Source organism: Dicentrarchus labrax, unplaced genomic scaffold (assembly GCF_905237075.1).
Source record: "Dicentrarchus labrax unplaced genomic scaffold, dlabrax2021, whole genome shotgun sequence".
Classification (NCBI taxonomy): Eukaryota; Metazoa; Chordata; class Actinopteri; family Moronidae; genus Dicentrarchus; species Dicentrarchus labrax.
In genome coordinates this window covers 18,165,539-18,183,766 of record NW_026136721.1, presented here as the reverse complement: position 1 = coordinate 18,183,766, position 18,228 = coordinate 18,165,539, and the positions used below count along the sequence as shown (strand labels likewise).

The window sequence follows — 18,228 nt, the reverse complement described above, 5'->3', positions numbered from 1 at the left end:
ATTAATTATCACAAAGCCAGCATATTTCTATTAAACTACATACAGACAGAATGTCTCGAGCTGATTAGAAAACAAAATCAAAAAACAGTGACTTGGTTTCCAATATTAATACAAAATACATAAAGTGTCAACAGCAAACAGCTTTTTGCACAATGAAAGCAAAACAAGAAGCAAAGCTCTACAGACTACAGTTGTGGCCGTAAAGGATGAACAGATCGATTAAAAACACCTCCTCAGAGCAGGGAGAGGGCAGATGTACCTGCTGCTGGGAGCCTGGGGTATTGGGCCTGATGTTGAGCGTGGTAGTGCGGGGCTGGAATGTGGTATAGGTCTGGGCACCACCTGCCGTGCTCGATGGGATGATACCCAACACTTTCTGCTGAACCACACCTGCAGAGCAAAGAGAAACAGAAAGATACCACAGTAAAAAAATGAGAAGAAATGAGAAGAGAGAGGGGTGGGGTGAAAATGAGACAAGGGGTTTTTAAGTTTGAGTGGAAGAGAGAAACTGTTTCTGTAGGTCTGAAGTTTAAAGAAAGTGACATTGGTTAAGATTTAAAGATACAATTTAGGATTGCTTGCTATATTCTTAGGGAGATGATATTTATTTGTCATATTTTTGTCTTTTACTACATCAAACACATCCATCAACAAAAAACGCTCTAATATCCCTAATACAATTACTGATATGACCGAGTGGTTAAATGTTTAAATGTTACAAGGGAGCAGTTGTACATAAGTCCTGCATTGACACAATACATTATTTGTGGGCTTCTCTCCTTGCTAGATGGCCAGCTTTTGATCACAGCAATGGTCAATATTAGTTGAGCAGGTAAACAAAATCTTCAAAGGCTCACTGAAAGCTTAGTTGGGTTTCCCCCAACATACCTGAACCCCCTCATAAATTATGCATGAATTCAGATCCTACCTTTTTTTTTGTTTTTTTAACTTTTATCTGACAAAGGGAGCGTTTCATATTTGTTCACCAGGCTCTGTGCCTTAATGAGCTCACGTGAAGCCAGTGGCAGAAATGGAAACCATGAGCGTCGCTCTTTTTCCTCTGCTGCCTTCTCGCTGTGGTTTTTCAACCGCAACCGAGCAGGTAAACCTATACATCAAGGGTTTCCCTCTTCCAATGGGGACGTTAAACCCAGTCGTAAGACCAGGGGAGTAGCTCCTCTGGTCACACACATCAAACACGCTTTTCTATGGACTGGCTGTTTGGAGAGGTTGGGGAGTTGGGACTCCGGTGAGTGGAGAGGTACACTTTTATTCAAAAAGACGGAGGAAAAAAAAGGAAAATGGAATCCCGCTATAGAGGGCTACCTGTCTGGGAAGCAGACCTCAGGGTAAACTTGTTTTCCTGCTTAACTTCCTTAAGCCCTTCCAAAACAAACAGGGCGCCCAAACAGTCAAATCAAACAGTCATGCTGGATAAATACACATGTCCATTAAATGGTTACACTCCACCTGAACTTAGTTTCTCCTTCATGGCAACTTCAAAGGTAAGAAAAATCATTTTCTTTGTATCCGTAGTGAATATCATTCTCTTTATTTGTTGATTGCTATGTTTTATTGAAGCATGTGTTATTGTATGCAGAGATGTTATTTTTAATGGCTTCATCATTGCATCATGTTTGAAAAGAAAATTCTCTTCCAATTTTGTCTTTTTCATTCGTTCTTCATTCTTTTTTATAATTTCAGCTTGAAACTGCGTATACAGGGTCATTTTCTATGTTCTCCAGATTTATATATCAGACACTGGGAACACGACAAAGGGTCCTATGTTCCCCAGGTCTAGGGTTAGGGCGTTATGTAACTGAGGAACATAGGACCCTGGGAACATGGATACGCATTTTGCACCTATGTATACAGCACGTACTCAAGTAAATTATTTTGTGAATGCAGAATCTGACCTAAATAAGCCACACAAGAGCTGTCAGCAGCTTTAATGTAACATGTCAACATGACAGACCACCTCTACTGAGTGTTGAGCAATATCCATCATCCAATAATTTGACAGGACCACAGACAAGTCAAGCGTTGCTCAGTACAAACCATAGCCTCATCCGCGTTGTCAATATTGACATTTCAAAAAGCTGAAAAGCATCTAATTTAAGATAGTACAATCCTGAATCCGCAGTCTGGATTTAAACCTCAGACTACACAAGTCTATCATCCAAAAAACCATCCAACCAAAATAACAGCTTTCTATTAGATTACCATGCCGACAAGACACAACCAGACATGATGTACCACACCAAACTAAGCTGCTGACTCATGAGGTTGGGCACACAGTGGGCACCACAATGGGGTTGGTGCTGACCAGGCTGCCACAGCGGCACAAAGCACAGTGAGCAACTGGCTGCTTCTGAAATAGTAGCACCTTTTACATTTGTTCAGCCAGAACCAGATGGAACCAAAAGTTTACCTCACAAGCACACCATCATAACTCAACATAACTAAACTCAGCTTAACATTCACAGCATGTGTTCATTTCAGTCTACCCCTCTTACAGTATCTCCTCACTCTTCCTTTATTGCTCAGACAGTGGGCAGCATCTTTGCACTCATATGGAATACATTTGTCCATCTGTCCACCAACTCCTGTGAGAAACATCTGTCTCTTTCGCTGCTAAATGCTCCACTATGTTCACCAGCTAGCTAACTTTGTCTGCCAGCCTGTTGTGGTGCTGGGCAGGCAGTGTTGAAAACTCCTGCCTGCTGCGTATACCACTACTGTTATGAGAATGGCAGGGGTGAACCAAAACATTAAATTTGTGGGCTGTAAAACCAAAACATTGAGCTGAAAGAAGCTATAAAGCTTTGTAGAGCTGAGGGGAACAGCAGACTTAGTGATGATTCTGTGGGTTCATGGCTACAAGCAATTCTTTTCACATTAAACGTAGTCATGTGATCCCTTGTTATTATAAAAAAATATTGGATATAGTAGATATTATTTTAATTCACACAGTTAATAAAGCAGAGTGTTTCAGGGTAAGCGTCTCACATCCCTAAAGGACAAACTGAAATAGCCAAATAAAGCTAACAGTGAATTGACTGAAGGAATCAGGGATGTGGGCGATAATTCTGACGCCTGGAACCAGGCTAAATGAAGTCCTTCAAGTGCATGTAATTTCAAGGATGTAAAGAAAAACATGGCTACATTAGGACCATGGTAAAACCGACTCTGACAGCCGTGTGACTGATTCAGAGAGGCAAGTGGCCAGTGTGTTTAAGAGAGATCAGCAGCTGAACACTTGAGCCCTATAGTTCTAAGCTGTGGACCCTGTGTACAACTTGTATACTTGGCTCACTGACAGTGGCAATCAAGGACAGAGGAATGTCTAATTTATCTCTAATTTGCAGACTTCAAAATATTTGGGCCAGTGGTAGCTGGCACCAACAACATTTAAAATGAGTGAAGACAGATACAGTCCTTCTAGAGCGCTGTGTGCGTGGTTGGCACGCTAACTTGCTTACAATGGCATCCAATTAACGAGCCAGATCTAATTTGACCCGTTTGACACATTTGAAATGTCTCAGCTGTGAGGTCTGAGGTGGAGCAATGAAAACACAAACATACATGCATTCCGAAATGGTGGTGGATGGAAAGAAGAAATGTCTACACTCAATAAATGTAACTTGTGCACTTCGTCTGCCTCCGAGGTGTGACTTATTAAAACCTGCCGTACCTCCTTGTGAAGTTGGCACGTTGACTGTGACGATCTTGCTGTTGGCGGGTAGCGGCAGCTTGGTGGTCACTACCTTTCCACCCACTGAGGTTCCTGTAATCTGGAAAGTGTGCCCACCAGATGTGGCCATGGTGGTCTCTGTTCCCGCTCCTAATAACGCAAACAAGCAAACACAAAATTACATCAAATACTGTAACTACTGAAAAATCCAATTATATATATATATATCTATAAAAAAAAATATATATCTATCTACTTCACCACAGGAATCATCAGTCTTAAAACACAATCATATGCATGAAATGAGCATATAACAGAACAATGTCTTGTAAAAATAATATAGATTATACATGATGCCTCTCTGGTGAACACATATTATGATTAGTTCTGCCCTTTAATTTAGGTAAAAACAAAGAGTACATTGTACTTCCCTGCTACCCCCCAGACTAAAGTACAACAATCCGGCTGTTAGTCACACTCCTCTGCAAAGTACCTTGTGTTTGACCCTGCTTGACCCAGGTGGCGAATGACTGCTGGAAGTTCTTGTTCTGCTGGAATGTGACTGGGGTGCCCATCTTGGTGGACAGTACCACCTTGGTGGTAGGGGTGCCCTGGCCTGACAGCGAACCGACGATGACTTTGGGTGTGGCGGCAGGTGTTGCTGGAGTCCCTGTTGGTGTAGCTGTGACTCCGCCCGTTTTCTGCTCCAGACGTTTCTGAGATCAGTCAGTCAGAACATTAACATAGAAAGCGGGGAAGAAAGAAAATCCAAAACATGAAATCGGTTGTGTAGAAATTAGTTAATGGTAGAGATTGGAACATACAGGGATAATTGGAAGTTAGCTGCCTGGCTCAGCAGGAGTGAATATATCACTTGTTGTCTAGTTGTCAATCATCGCTTGAAAAGGATTAACTGTGTGTAAATACCAGTAATCAAACAGTGATTGTTGTGAACTATACCAGACTCACCTTGGCCTGCTCTGCTGCCTGAGCTTTCTCTTTCTCTACCCTGTAAAATAAAAATAAAAACTATTAAGCTTAACACAGCAAAAACTTGTGAAGGAGAAAAAAAAAAGTCAAAGTTGCAGTCTAGTAATTAAAAAAAAAGACAAAAAACATTTTGAGCGTCAGCCTGAATCAGCCAAGAATCAGGCTGGACAAGTCAATTAACCTCCAGCAGAGCAAGGAGAATATTTACCACAGTAAAATCAACAACCGGAATAACATCTGGCTCTCCATTTGGACGTGTTTATAAATCATTCTGACACGTTGCCCAACTGACTCTACATGGCAGGTGTAGGCATAACATGCTTGACCCTCTGACCTTTCTGAGAAGGCTCTGATCTCCCAGAGGTCCAGCTCCTCCTCAGCCACCCAGGTCTCAATCACCACTGGACCCGTCTGCTTGGCGGGCTCATGCTTCTTGGGGCGCAAGGCACTGGAGCGCAGCCCCTTCCTCTGAGGGGTGTGGGTTTCTGGGGTGGTAGACAGGTGGACAGATTAAAGACAAACAAGCTTGAATGCTTGCATTTTGTTATTTTTCTGGGGGACAAAGACAACATAACTATGACTGTGTGTGTTAATGTATTCTGCTATTAACAACGGATCATGTCTTATTACTAAACACTGCAAAACAATTGATGGATAGAAACAGAAACAGATGACTGAGTTCATACTTTTCCTCTATTACAATCATGGCTTTCCATTTTCTATGGTCTCAGACATTTACACTATCTTTAATCGTCAGGAATGAAAAGTGCATCTAACCTTTCGGAGTCTCTGGCACTCCAAGGGGGCAGATGATTTTGCGGATGCAGTACTCTGAGCGAATGCCATAGGGTCCCACGTCACGGCGCTTGATGATCTCGGTGGTGGTGATTTCAGTATCTGATGTCTCTGTAGCAATGAGTGGGGATAGGGCTGGGTTGGTATGGTGATGAGGAGGAGAGCCCGAGAAGATGGAGGAAATGTACTCCAACATAAACAGTGAGACCCAAATGAGACTAAAAAAGGCGTCTTTGTTAGACAGCCATGTTTCTCTGGGCCAACACGGGGTAACAAGAATAGCCAAGTCAATACAGGAAGATACTACTGAGTTATTGAAGAGCAGACATGCTACTGTTTTTTTAACACCAGGTTGGAGTTGATTGATTTGTGAAAACACCAACTGCGTCTCTACAATATAGATGGGACAAACCCAAACGTAGTTCTTCCCCATCCTTCAAGGGTAAAGGACACCTTTCATTTGAGGAGGTCAGAGGGTTCGGGAGGGTACGGGGGGGGGGTTCTACCTGTACGTGTGGTGCCGACAGCAGCGGAAGGTTTGACGGCCATGTCGTCCCATCTCAGACAGGCCCACAGGAGCCTAAGCATCAGGCTCACACCGGCCAGAGACTTCACCGTCTGAAGGCGATACCTATAAAACAAGGTTCAACCAGAGGTTCATGTTGAAGCCCGACTGATATATCGGTCCTGTCACATACATGTCTGTATCAGTGTATATGTTATCCGATATGAGCTATTGAAACAGGTTTTTTCCGGTATATAATGCAGAAAAAAATCTTATGGTGATACATTGACAACTACAAAGTTTATCCAGCAGAGTGCACTGCAATTTACAATATTGTGGCAAGCAGCACAGAGTAAGAGAGAAGAAGCAGCTCTCAGCAATGTCAACTAGAATTGGTTGACAATGTATATGTTCAATTATTTTACATTTTAAAAAGTATTTAACTTAAATATTCTTTAATAAAGTTATTTGTTTAAGAAACCAGCCTTCTGGGTAACTTTGCATGATCATATCGGTGCACAATCAATTACAGCTCTAAAATCAGTATCGGTCACTAAAATCCCATAACGGTAGGGCTCTAGTTCAAGTACTACTTATATGCATATGTATGTATAAGTGCGGTGTGTTGTTTACAACTTTGTACCTATACATAACATAGCAAAAGGATATATTAGATATATTGAAAAAAATTAATTGGAAATATATATTTTTTCTTCTTCACATTTTGCTGAAGATTTTAATTTAATATAATAAACACTACTGAGAAGGAATACTTGTTCGACAGCTATTAGGGGAAGGAAGGGTTTCTGGCAGTCCCCACCGCCCTGGTGTCATGCAGTTCATTAGTGCAGGGAAACTGACTGGCAGTGACTCGCTCAGCTTTACAGAAAACACATCGAAGCACGATCATGGAACAGGAAGAGGCAGAGCAAAAACAGACTGAGGTTTTTGGTGTTGTCCTCTCAAGACCATTTCCATGAAAGAAACAGATGGACTGGCTGCCATTTTTAATAAATCATTTCATGCACTAATTTGGTTTAGGAACAGATATTATCTCACATAAAACAACAGTTTTAACTCACAAAGTTCAAAGTGGAAGCTTGTGCATATTTCATTAGGTTAATTTAATAAACATTTTTGGGTGTAACAGACTGTTCTGAGTGTGGAATTAGATGACAGGATGTCATCCATCAATAAATAATTTCCTAAAGTTTTCTATTAGAAGAAACATTCCTCCCCTGCATCATTATGGCTGTGACAGCTGTTCCGACAATGAACTTGGCACTTGGGGAATGGTCATTTAAAATATCTTGAACATCTACAAAAACACGATCATACAAGGCTGTGTGTGTATGGGGCTTTGGTAGATATTCTCTTTCCCATGTGTAACCACAGGCGGGAAATATCCCTGGGCTGTAGGGCTGGGTCACTGCACAAAGTGAACATCCTGACACTTCTCCAACCGCTGGATGATTCATGACCGCTTCGGAACTCTGAGGGCCGGTCAAAATAACCAGAGGTCCCTGTGTGACACCAGACTCAGAGCCACAACATCACTCAGGGCCAAAGTCACTGACAGCCAACAAGGAGGGAGAAGACATAATGAACAACTAATCAACAAGACAAACCGGGAGAGGGTTTAAAGGTGGATGCTGAGGGGAAACCGGCCTTATCCCTAATGTCCCTCTTGTAAACATCATAAATGTACAATTCAAACTATAGCTGTTAAAATGAAAATAAAAACAAAAACCCCATTTTCAAATCAAATTACTGTGTATAATTCCATAAAAGCACAAAGCTACACAGGCCTTATTATGTCATCCAAATATCCTCATGCGGGTGAATTAAAACTATTTTCTGTCTTAGTATTAATTCAATCAACAGACAGAAATGTTGTTGTTACAAACATTAAATGTAGTTTGGATTTACATAGTTGGAGTAAATTAACTGGATATTGATAATTCAACAAGAACGTGTTACATATAGGTGTTATGTGTAGAAAATGTTCTGTCAGACTTCATTAATTTGGTTCAAGAGTGACCAAACATGCAGTGAAAATGTACGAATAATTAGGAGCATTTTAATTGCCATATCAACAGACAGCATTGTGTAACCAGTTGCTGTCAATAACCACTTGGGTCAAACTAAAACTGAAATTACGCGGTAAATGTGGATAACTCCTGCTCATGCTACCGCGGTGCACAGCCATATGTTCTGATTTCCATTTCAGGGGATCCAGACTTCACATTCACTGTACTGTGACGCCAAAGAGACACAAATCCTCGATCAAAATGTGGCAGACAAACCGCTTTAAGACCGAACACTCTTTCTCTGGCTAGGTGCTCTGCTACAAATTATAAATTAACTTCTTAAAAATCCAAGAAAAACACAGACGTCTCCCTCTGATTAGAGTTAATTTATTATTATCAAGGGTATAAATAAATTCTAGTCTAGCTTTAATTTTTTATTTAAAGTAAATTTGGAGTGCTGCCATCGCAGGGTTCATTTTTTGGGAGTCAGTAGAAACAAATCATGTCTGTGAGAAATTGAAACTTATATATTTTATTTAGTACATTAAAATTAGATTTGGGCTTTCATTATCAGAATTTCCTTCTTTATTGTGAATTAAATTTAATTTAAAGTTTAATTTAAGGTCCTGACTTTAAATCTGATTGCTGAAACAGCTAAGATGAGTCAAACAGAAAGGAGGAATTTTCCAATGAATTTCACCATGGACAACAATAGGCCTTTTTTTACAGCAGCCATTTTGACATGAAATAGTAGAGTAAACACAGGTGTTACCATTGATACTAATTAAGGTATCATTCCGTTCAGGTCACTTGGATAATCCTGATGAAGGCCACAAGCCGAAACGCCTTGGTCTAACAATAAAGTTGTTCTAAGTGTTGCTGGAGCTTTGATCTCCTCAGACTTTCTTTCTTCTCCACGCACCTTGGAAGTAGATGAAGTCTGCGTCTACATTCCATTCAGGTCAGACAGAGTCAGAGTGCTGCTACTGTGAATGTTGGCTCACTGGAAAGGCTCTGCTACACTAAATGTACCAGAACTTTAATCAGTATCATTTGTAACACCTGTGTTTACCCTACTATTTCTCGTCAAAATCGTCTATTAAGTGCTACTTCACCAGCGACTTAGTGATAATGTGTTATGTGACCATAAGCGGGACACCTGTTAGAGGTAGAGCCTTAATAACACAAAAAGAATGAAAACTTCCTAATGGTTGTGGTTAAGAGGGGTGAGAAGCTTGAATGCGTGAGAAAAATAAACCGAGAGAGCGAGCTTACCTCCAGGTGATGCCAAACGTGGGCCTGGGTGAAGGATATGGCCAGATATCTGATGCTGGCTTGGCATTGTAGCTAAATATGGGCACCTCACGGAATCCACCTCGTCTCCCCAGCACCTTCAAGTCGTCGTGTGGCAGAACGAAAATACTCTTGCGGTTGCTCTTGGTGAGAAATTTGCGGTAAGAAGGCAGGGCGGTGTCTGAGCGTGTCTTCTTAGTGCGGGAGAACTTGAGGAGGCGGACGCGGCCCTTTGTTGAAGAATAGTCCTCCTGGCTCACAGTAACAGACGACACTGAGGTTTCACCACTGGTGTCAGTTGTTGACTTACTGATCGAGAGCGCCGTCTTCTGTTCTTGCGTCACTATTTCACTCTGGCTGTCCTCTGACTGACCATCGAGCCCAGAGGAACAGATTTTGGTCACAGTCGTTTTGGTCATGGTAGAAAGAGTGGACACTGCGCTGCTTTCTGTTGTAGACACCACCGGTGCTGTCATCTTTTCAGATGGCTTCACTGGTGCCTTGGCTGTCCTCATCTCTGTGGAAACTACTGTTGTGGTGGTTGTGGAGGTTGTTGTTACCTGTGTGATGATGGTCTTGAGTGGTTCCGTCGTCCCACTGTGACTATTCTCCTCTGAAAAGTCGTCACTTAGACTGGACTCCTCCGCTGAAGGTATAGGAGACGGTGCCATTCGGATGATCTTGACCACCGTACTGGGTTTGGTCTCCACAGACTGAAATGGTGACGTGCTGTTGTGCTGTAGAGTGCTCTGAGTATTAGCTCCAAGTGCATCTATGTTATTCTCCAGCCTCGCGATCTTCAGTGGAGGTGTGTAGTCCTGGTCTGACATCGTCGTCTTGCTCTCTACCTCTACCTTAAAAGCTAGGCTTGGTTCCTTGCCCCCAACCTCTGCGCTATCATTTACAGGGGCCACATCTCCATTCACTAAAGGCTTTTGCTGCGTGCTGTCCTTAAATGACACAACCAGCCCTTGTTCTTCAACTTTACCAGTGCTGTTCACTTTGGGCTGTGGACTGTTGGTAAGCACACCATTGTTTGAGCTCATTACAGAGTTACTCAACATGCTTTCACTCCCCAAGCCATCATTACCATTTACCTGAGGGAGAGGAGAAACTGGCTTGGGAGTGCTATCACCTTCAGTTCTACCTTGTCCAATGCCTTGCATATTTTCTTGGTTCTCTTCTGGCCCCATGCCATTTTCCTCTGCACCTAAATGCACTGAGCTTGAAGTTTCTGGGTTTTGCTGAGTAAGTTTAGAAGGAGATGTGTTTTGACTGCTTTTTTGGTCAAGAACACTTGTCCTTACAGAGTCCAATTTCAAGTTGGGTACCTCTGACCCTGTATTTTCAATACGTGCAGCCTTGGTAACATCTGATGGTACACTGGCTGTTTGTTGCTCTAAAGAGCTATGAATTCCCCCTGCTGTTGTTTCTTGTACATTAGGCAGTTTGACACCCTCTTGTCCTAAACTGCCTGAATTAATTTCTTTTGGCCCCATAGTCCTTCCCACTAAGTCTGCCTCCAATTTTTGGGGCGTGGAGGTGATTTGGTTTTGTGGTGATGCTGAATCTTCACCTGCACCTGTACTGCAACTGTCTTTTGGTGTGGAGCCCGCAGCAGGAGAAGGAAGAGGAGGAGTAACAAAGTTGTCTATAGTTTTAGAAAGTTCATCCCGACTCTCCCCTTCAGCCCCTCGTCCTCCACGTTCTCCTGGCCCTGGAGTTTGTGTTGTGGGACATTTCTCTTCCACTTTCACAGATTCGCCGAGTGCAAGCTGTGTCCGAGCAAGAGTATGGGGCTTGAGTGGTGACCGAGGCCGGACTGGAGTGCTCAGAGCGGGGCTTGAAATTGGTGTAGGAGTCTGAGGGTTGGAGGCAGACACCTGCTGCCTCTGCCTTTCTTCAATAATGTGCTGCTTCACTCGTCTCTCCAGCAGGCTGTCCAACTTGGAGGACTTGACCTTCTTCTTGTAGGCAATGCGGGTGAGGAAGCCCTTGCTGACATCCACTACATCGTAGTTAAAGGGTCGTGTGGGGCACTCTTTAGGTGCTTCCTTCATGGAAGCCTTTTCCTCCTGAATACTGGACCCTGGAGAGAAAATGAATTCAGACTTTAGTCTGTATTGGTATAACAATTAGACACTTCATCACATCTCATACTCCACATGCAATTGAACACAATACTAAGTCGCACTCTGTCATACTTTGCTCTTCGTCTGATCGTGCATCTGTGTGGTCCACTTCCATCTTTGTGGGTGATTCATCAGCTGACAATTCCTCAGACTTTTCTTTTTCATCTGCCCCTTCTTTCTTTTCGTCTTCCATCCTTTCATTAGACTCCGAATCTTCAGCAGACATCAGATGGTCCGTTGTGGGCTTGGAGAGGCTAGCGGAGTCTTGATCTTTTGCCTCAGTCTTCAAGACAGTAGATCCCTGAGCTTCTGGTTCAGCTACGCTGGGCCGCCGACTCAAGTCCAGCAGGGTACATTTCTTGCCAAGTTTAGCATCTTTGGAAAACAGATTGACAGTGAGAGTTGATTATTCAAATTTATTTGAAGTCACGTGGAATAATTGCTATTAATCAGGCTATTTTGGAGCACAAATCTTTAACTATTACAAAATAAACAAACTTAACAAGGATTATCATGCAACATTCAGTTTCTACAACATAAAGAATGTGTCCAAACTCTTCTTTGATTAGTTCTTTGATGAAGTCAACTCAATGAGTAAAAAAAAAAACTTTTCAAAGTTTGGTCAAACTTGACAGCTCTTTAGAGTTTCTAGTACATTACTCAATGACATCCACAGGCACATCAAAAGAGAGACCTAATTCATTGAATGCCAGCCAACGCACACAATGACATCGTTGAGATTACTGACTGAGAGACTAATTCACTCTCAGAGTCTTTAAATTAGAGAAAACCAAATTCCAAATAACTTAAAACCACATTTTAGGCCCCAAAGTCTCCCATTCCAGACCTTCCAGTTCTTTGCGGTAGTTGGCGTTGGTGTTGCCGGGAAGCCTGGGGACAAACCGCTGCACATAAGTCCTACTGATCCAACTCCAGCCCCCATAGCCAGTAACACGATACTCCTCTCCTTTCTGCTTCCACACCTTCACATAAGACAAGAAAGACGATGAGAAATGAGGAAAAGAGGGATAAAGAAACAGCAAGAGGTGAAAGGTTCAAACGGTGAAAAGTGAAGTGACACAAAAAAAAAAGGTGTTGGAAAAGATAGAGCGAAGGTATGAAGGGAGATTAAAAGTTAAGCGGTTATTCACACATTGATCACTAATTGCTGAGGAAAATGACTCACAGCCGAGCTCAACTTGCTGCATCAAAAGAGCCCTTGATGGTCACTCATGCATGTACGCACAACATACGCACCAGTTTCCCACACCAATGAATCAGTTTTCCGGGAATTAGTCTCAATCTAGAAGTAGACTAGACTGTGCCTGTGTGTAATCTGCACTGCTTGTGGCCGACCGGTCTGCCTGGCCAGTAACAAGTACAAATGCACAGTGACGATGGCCCAATCTCAATCTGATATACTTAGTATGTACCCATGTTTGAGTGCAAGATGGTGTGTGTGCATGTGACTTACCTGATGTTTGATTGGAAAGGTGTACTTGACCCAGGTGGCCTGTTGCATCGTCTCCTCATCCTCCAGCTTTTTCTCCCTCTTCTTCACTTTCTCTTTCTCCTCACGCTCCATGGATGTCATGCGGTTTAACCTGACAAAAGAAAATATTATTATTATTATTCATTGGTGACTCCACAACAACCACGTACATCCTTTCACCCCTTCAGACATATGGAAATACTTCTTGAGTAATGTTAAAGCATGATTAAAGATGAAAAGATGCTCTTTGAACAGTTCCATGAAACACACACACACACTACACACACACAAATCCATCAAGTTTCTGAAATGCAGCTTGTAGAGCACCCTCTCTCTCACTTACTTTGATGCCCAGAGTTCAGTTACACACATACACACATTCAGTTCCCAACCTTGTGAAATCTTGGACAATCATCTCTTTAAAAAGGGGCCTTGTGGTGTTGAAGCAGTAGTACAGGCAGAGGTGGGTGGTACTGGTAGTGGACTTGCAGTCTAAATATTATGCCTCACAGCTAGGGTGGGCCTTTTGATCTGATCTGGTTATGATCGCCTCTGCCTGCGAAACTGACCACAGAACCCCTGTGTACATGCACTGAATGCTTGTTTGAGTTTTGCATTTAAACTGTGGAGGGATCCTATAATGATTATTTTGTTTATGTGTGTTTGAGACATTATATCACTTTGTAAAAAGCACAGATTTAAGAATATACAGATGGGTAACAAATAAAAGGAAAACCTGAAGTAATGAGTGGAGAAATGTGACCGATGCAGATGCTTTCATACAGGAAAAGAGGAGTCAACTGAACACCTATGGGAGAGAGCGTTCCAGAAACTAGGAGGTTTGTGTTGTTTTTTCCCTATAAATTGTCACCCATCTGTATATCATATGTATATATGTACACACACACACACACACACACACACACACACACACACACACACACACACACACACACACACACACACACACACACACACACACACACACACACACACACACACACACACACACACACACACACACACACAGTATATGTGTATACCTGGTATGGCCCAGTGAGTCCTTCCAGACAGGCAGCATAGCCACAGGTTTAATGGCGCACTCCAGAATGGCCAGAGCTAGAGCAAACTCTCTGGCCTTACTGCACATCTGAACTGCTTTGATCCAATTGGTCCTATAAAACAAGCAAAGAAACATTCAACTCTTTAGAGAGTTATTATTAAGACTTATTGTCTTTAATCAATAGTGACAGCTAAAGAGTGACAGGAAAGGGGGGAGAGAGAGAAGGGGGGATGACATGCAGCAAAGGGCCACAGGTTGAAGTCAAACCCATGGCTGCTGCAGCAGGGACCAGCTCTACCAGGTGAGAGATACTGACGCCCCAAAATTAAACATTTTTAAAGTTCTGTCTTTACTCTGAGGGCTTTTACTTTTAGGTAACATTTAGTTTTAAGTTTTCAGTCTGGTCTCGGTGTGCTTTTCACTTTCGGTTAAATTAAATTCTAATGTCTCTTTTCATTATTATATATAAAAAAACATAGCAAGCTACACATGTATCAGAATTGTAATACATAAATTCCGTAGTGCATTGCCCGACTCTGATCTGTACCTGTGTGAGGCCCAATTCGGGTGCATGAACGGTGCTGGAACATTGTTCTCCAGCTGGATAATGGTGAGTCTCAGTGTGGAGATGGTCAGAAACTTAGAGCCATGAATAGACCCATTCCACTTAAACTCTCCTGCTGGTGTCATGCAGAACTTGTGGGAGAGATGCCGCCTCTTGTCGTGGTCCTGATGAAAAGACAAAATAGGTAGGTTTTAATTATTAGGGATTAATCTTTAAGCAATTATTTTCACTGTCAACTTCACATCATCTTTGTTAGTGTCCTGTTCGATATCTGGCTTGTCTCTGACAACTGCTACGCATATCAGGTCAATATGCCATCACAGGCAGATATTCATACTTTTAGACAATTTGTGATTGCTAATTCATCGGACTTGAATGTCTTTATAATAATGGGAGAAACCGTTGCGAGCACAAGGAGAAAATTAAAACCTAGAAATGGCTACAAAGGCTAAGCCACCAGTCAGCCCTTATTTAATGATGAGTATTTATGAACATTGAAATTCATCATACTACTTGCCTCTCTGTGCTGGTGCTTGTTGAGGGCCACGGCATTGGAGCTGTACTGGTTATGATAGACGCGGTATTTCCCCTCCTGGCCAAGCTTGAAATATTGGCTGAGTGTCCCCTTCATCACAACGTCCTTGCGTGTGCTGACACGGGTGATGTCACCTTGTGCATTTACTACTAGTACCTGTAGATGTAGGAAAAAAATATGAGTCACAGATTTATTAAACACTATCTATCTTGTGATAACAAAGTTCCTAATCTAATCTATAATATAATGTTCAACCATATAATGTTGCAACCACCTGCTCTGAATAAAATTCTGTCATTACAGACACTGATAATGCAGCCATGAAATGAACTATGGTCTTTTTCTCATCGACTTCAGAGTCCTGATAGCAAACGATCATTTACTAGGCAACAGGCTACTTAGGAACAATGTTGAATAGGCCAAAGATTGCCAGTTAAATCTCCAATTCTCCCTTAAGGCCCATAACCTCGTCTTCATACATACACTGGCCTGCTCTGTGCAGCTGTGGTAAACACTGTGCATGCATTTTTCATTCATTGTTTGAAAGAGGAAAATCCCTATCATTCGTGGTTTTTCCCACCTCTTTGCCCTCTTTGAAGCCCTTGTTTGCTTCATGAACAGCAGCAGCGACCTGCTGGTTCTTCATCTGGCTAAGCTTGCTTTCTGGGTTCCTCAGCCGGGTCACCATGCGAGTTGCTGAAGACTTCTTACTGCCGAGACCTGTTGTCTCACCGTTTGCCGAGTCCTTACTGTCCCCTGGAAACCCCGTTCGGACAAAGACAGAATAGGTCAAACACAGTTCTAAACTCTTTTTCAATGATCATGGAAAGAGATAACCTCTTGACAGTGGTTGCATAAATTATAGTCGAAATATGTGTGTACTGCTTTTATCATACAGAGAAAACAACCGTTTAAAAAGTACTGCAAGTCTGTTTTAACTGGGATGTACAATGTGTAAATGACTAATATGATATAGACGAGAATAATTTTGGCATCATTTTAGACAGATCATTTTTGCAAAGTTTATTTTACAAGTTTTGCAAGAGAGACCTGAATACAGTTTTCAAAAGAATAAGGTATAATATAAATCACTTTAGAAGACAACAATGATAATGATCATTATGAGGCACTGTTTTGTCAGACCTCCATCATCAAGGCTGGCCAGGGATGACTGGGAGGACTTGTCAGCCAGGTCTGGAGGTTCAGGACCTCTGGAAGGGACTCCAACCCCCACGCTGCTGTTACTGTTCTCCTCGCTGGTCTGGGAAGGCTGGCTCAGGCTGGGGATGCCATCTCCACTGACAGGGACAGAATCTGATGATAGGGTTTCTGAAACACAGATGGAAAATCATAAAAGGGTATTGTCCATTGCATAAACAAGGCTAGCTTGTCTTGATTGTGTTGTTCTTGCTGTCATCAGTCTTCATCCTAGACATCTTTCATGGTTTATTTAAGTGTTCCAGCAGAGGTGTGGGTGTAAGTCAGGAATTAAATTAGTTACTTAAACTAGTAAAATCAAGACAAATTGTAGCATCAAAGCTGTCAAAAATTACCAATAAATAGGAATTTCTCCAAAAGTATAAGCTCAGTCATGATAAAGACAGAAACATTCTTGTGATAGTTCTGAAATAGTTAAGGCTGTGGCTCCCTCTACTGATAAGTCATGCGTAATGCATGCACCAAATAACCAGTTCAAATGGAGGGATGGGTCACTTGAAAGCAATGGGCAACCAGTCCAGGCAAGGCAAGGCTCCAGCTATCGACAGCTACCTAACCAGAGGATCCGATTACAGGCAAGCAGCAGAACAAAAGCTTCGTATAAGAATTATTGCACAAGGCAGTGTGAATGCTGCAAGCAGTTGGCTGAGGCTCAGTTCCATTCATATTGATTGCAGTGACAATGCCACCTGATTGCAAATCAATCGATGCAATGCAAATCAAGCTCTTTATAGAAAAATATAGCATGAGGAATTAAGAGTTCAAGTGCAAAACGACTGCAAGTGTCCAAAGACTATAGCCTTCGAGAAATAAAAACTGGACTAATGAACACAAAAGCCAGCAGATGGAATGAGCGCCACATGCAAAGAGGCAGGCTGGGGAATGGTCAGGGAGCTTGATTAAGCACTGGGGGCATATGGCACAACAAACAAGTTACTGGTGATGTTAGGGGTATGAGATTCATCACACAGTCCTGTGAAGTTGCAGACTGTGGCAGTAAAGCAGATCTCCAAAAAGAGCCTAATGAGGCCAACTTCCAACCTGAAATGTCCGCGTATACCTTTGGTGTTGCTAGAGACCTCCATTTGGGAACTTCCCTCTATCAGAGCCTCTACGGTGGAGGCCGGGGGCTTTGGAGCGTCAGTGGCCAGGCTAGAGGTCATGGTGGAGGGGGTGGTTTGTGTTGGCGCAGAAGTAGCTGGAAGTATAGGTCCGTCTGAGATGCTACTGCCACTACTACCTTCTTGGCCAGTGGGAGGAGCTTCAACGACTACAGATGAACAGCAGCAATGTTGTAAATATTGTGTCTTTGGGTTTATAATGCATACATAACTTGGCGACAATGGAGAGAAGTGGTGGTGGTTGGGGCTGACAAATATGGTCAAATCATAAAATCATCCATCATCAATTTAAAAAAAATAAAAGATTTAAATTCGTCGTTGTTAGCGTAACTACATATACTACCTTTAAATCGTATGCTTAATATGTACCTTAACTTCTGGGGTTATATAAAGGGAATTATATTAATTATGCTCTCAAGGCTAATTAGACACCGCTTACAAAAGACGTTAGCGCTTTGATCTCCTGCCCATGCAATAAACATATCATTATTCTGTATGAGGGCCTATTTATTGCACTGGATAATACATATTCAGCAAGACAGCAATATTAATTAACATATGTGCTTTGTGAGTGCCAAACTTGAGTCTTGAAAAAGACCACAGCACTTCTAATTGGTGTAAGAGCCAAACAACTGCAGAATTGATTCTTAAATCAATAACTAATTATACCATTGTGATGATGTCCTTTTTCCAAGGCTCAAACACAGAAAAGAGAGGGGGTACTAAGTCACAGAGAAAAAGCTTTAGAGGTCAGACCTTACTACATTTGATGCTACTATCCTCATTACTTTGGGC

General features: G+C 42.2%; 1 protein-coding gene across 5 annotated transcripts in view; it reads right to left on the bottom strand.

The window, feature by feature from the left end:
* LOC127354264 (nucleosome-remodeling factor subunit BPTF) overlaps positions 1-18,228 on the bottom strand; it is a 47,862-nt gene that overhangs the window by 17,191 nt on the left and 12,443 nt on the right. For 3 of the 5 annotated variants that reach the window (XM_051384057.1, XM_051384058.1, XM_051384060.1), the window contains exons 6-22: positions 17,373-17,582; positions 16,238-16,423; positions 15,675-15,850; positions 15,077-15,250; positions 14,542-14,723; positions 13,975-14,106; positions 12,914-13,043; positions 12,287-12,422; positions 11,512-11,814; positions 9,290-11,396; positions 5,986-6,110; positions 5,462-5,614; positions 5,019-5,169; positions 4,664-4,703; positions 4,188-4,410; positions 3,695-3,844; positions 260-390 (exon numbers count right to left, since the gene is read on the bottom strand). In XM_051384057.1, the coding sequence (XP_051240017.1) occupies positions 260-390; positions 3,695-3,844; positions 4,188-4,410; positions 4,664-4,703; positions 5,019-5,169; positions 5,462-5,614; positions 5,986-6,110; positions 9,290-11,396; positions 11,512-11,814; positions 12,287-12,422; positions 12,914-13,043; positions 13,975-14,106; positions 14,542-14,723; positions 15,077-15,250; positions 15,675-15,850; positions 16,238-16,423; positions 17,373-17,582 (4,709 nt within the window). The remainder of the gene's footprint in view (positions 1-259; positions 391-3,694; positions 3,845-4,187; positions 4,411-4,663; positions 4,704-5,018; positions 5,170-5,461; positions 5,615-5,985; positions 6,111-9,289; positions 11,397-11,511; positions 11,815-12,286; positions 12,423-12,913; positions 13,044-13,974; positions 14,107-14,541; positions 14,724-15,076; positions 15,251-15,674; positions 15,851-16,237; positions 16,424-17,372; positions 17,583-18,228) is intronic. The other 2 variants (XM_051384059.1, XM_051384061.1) reach the window with 2 other exon arrangements.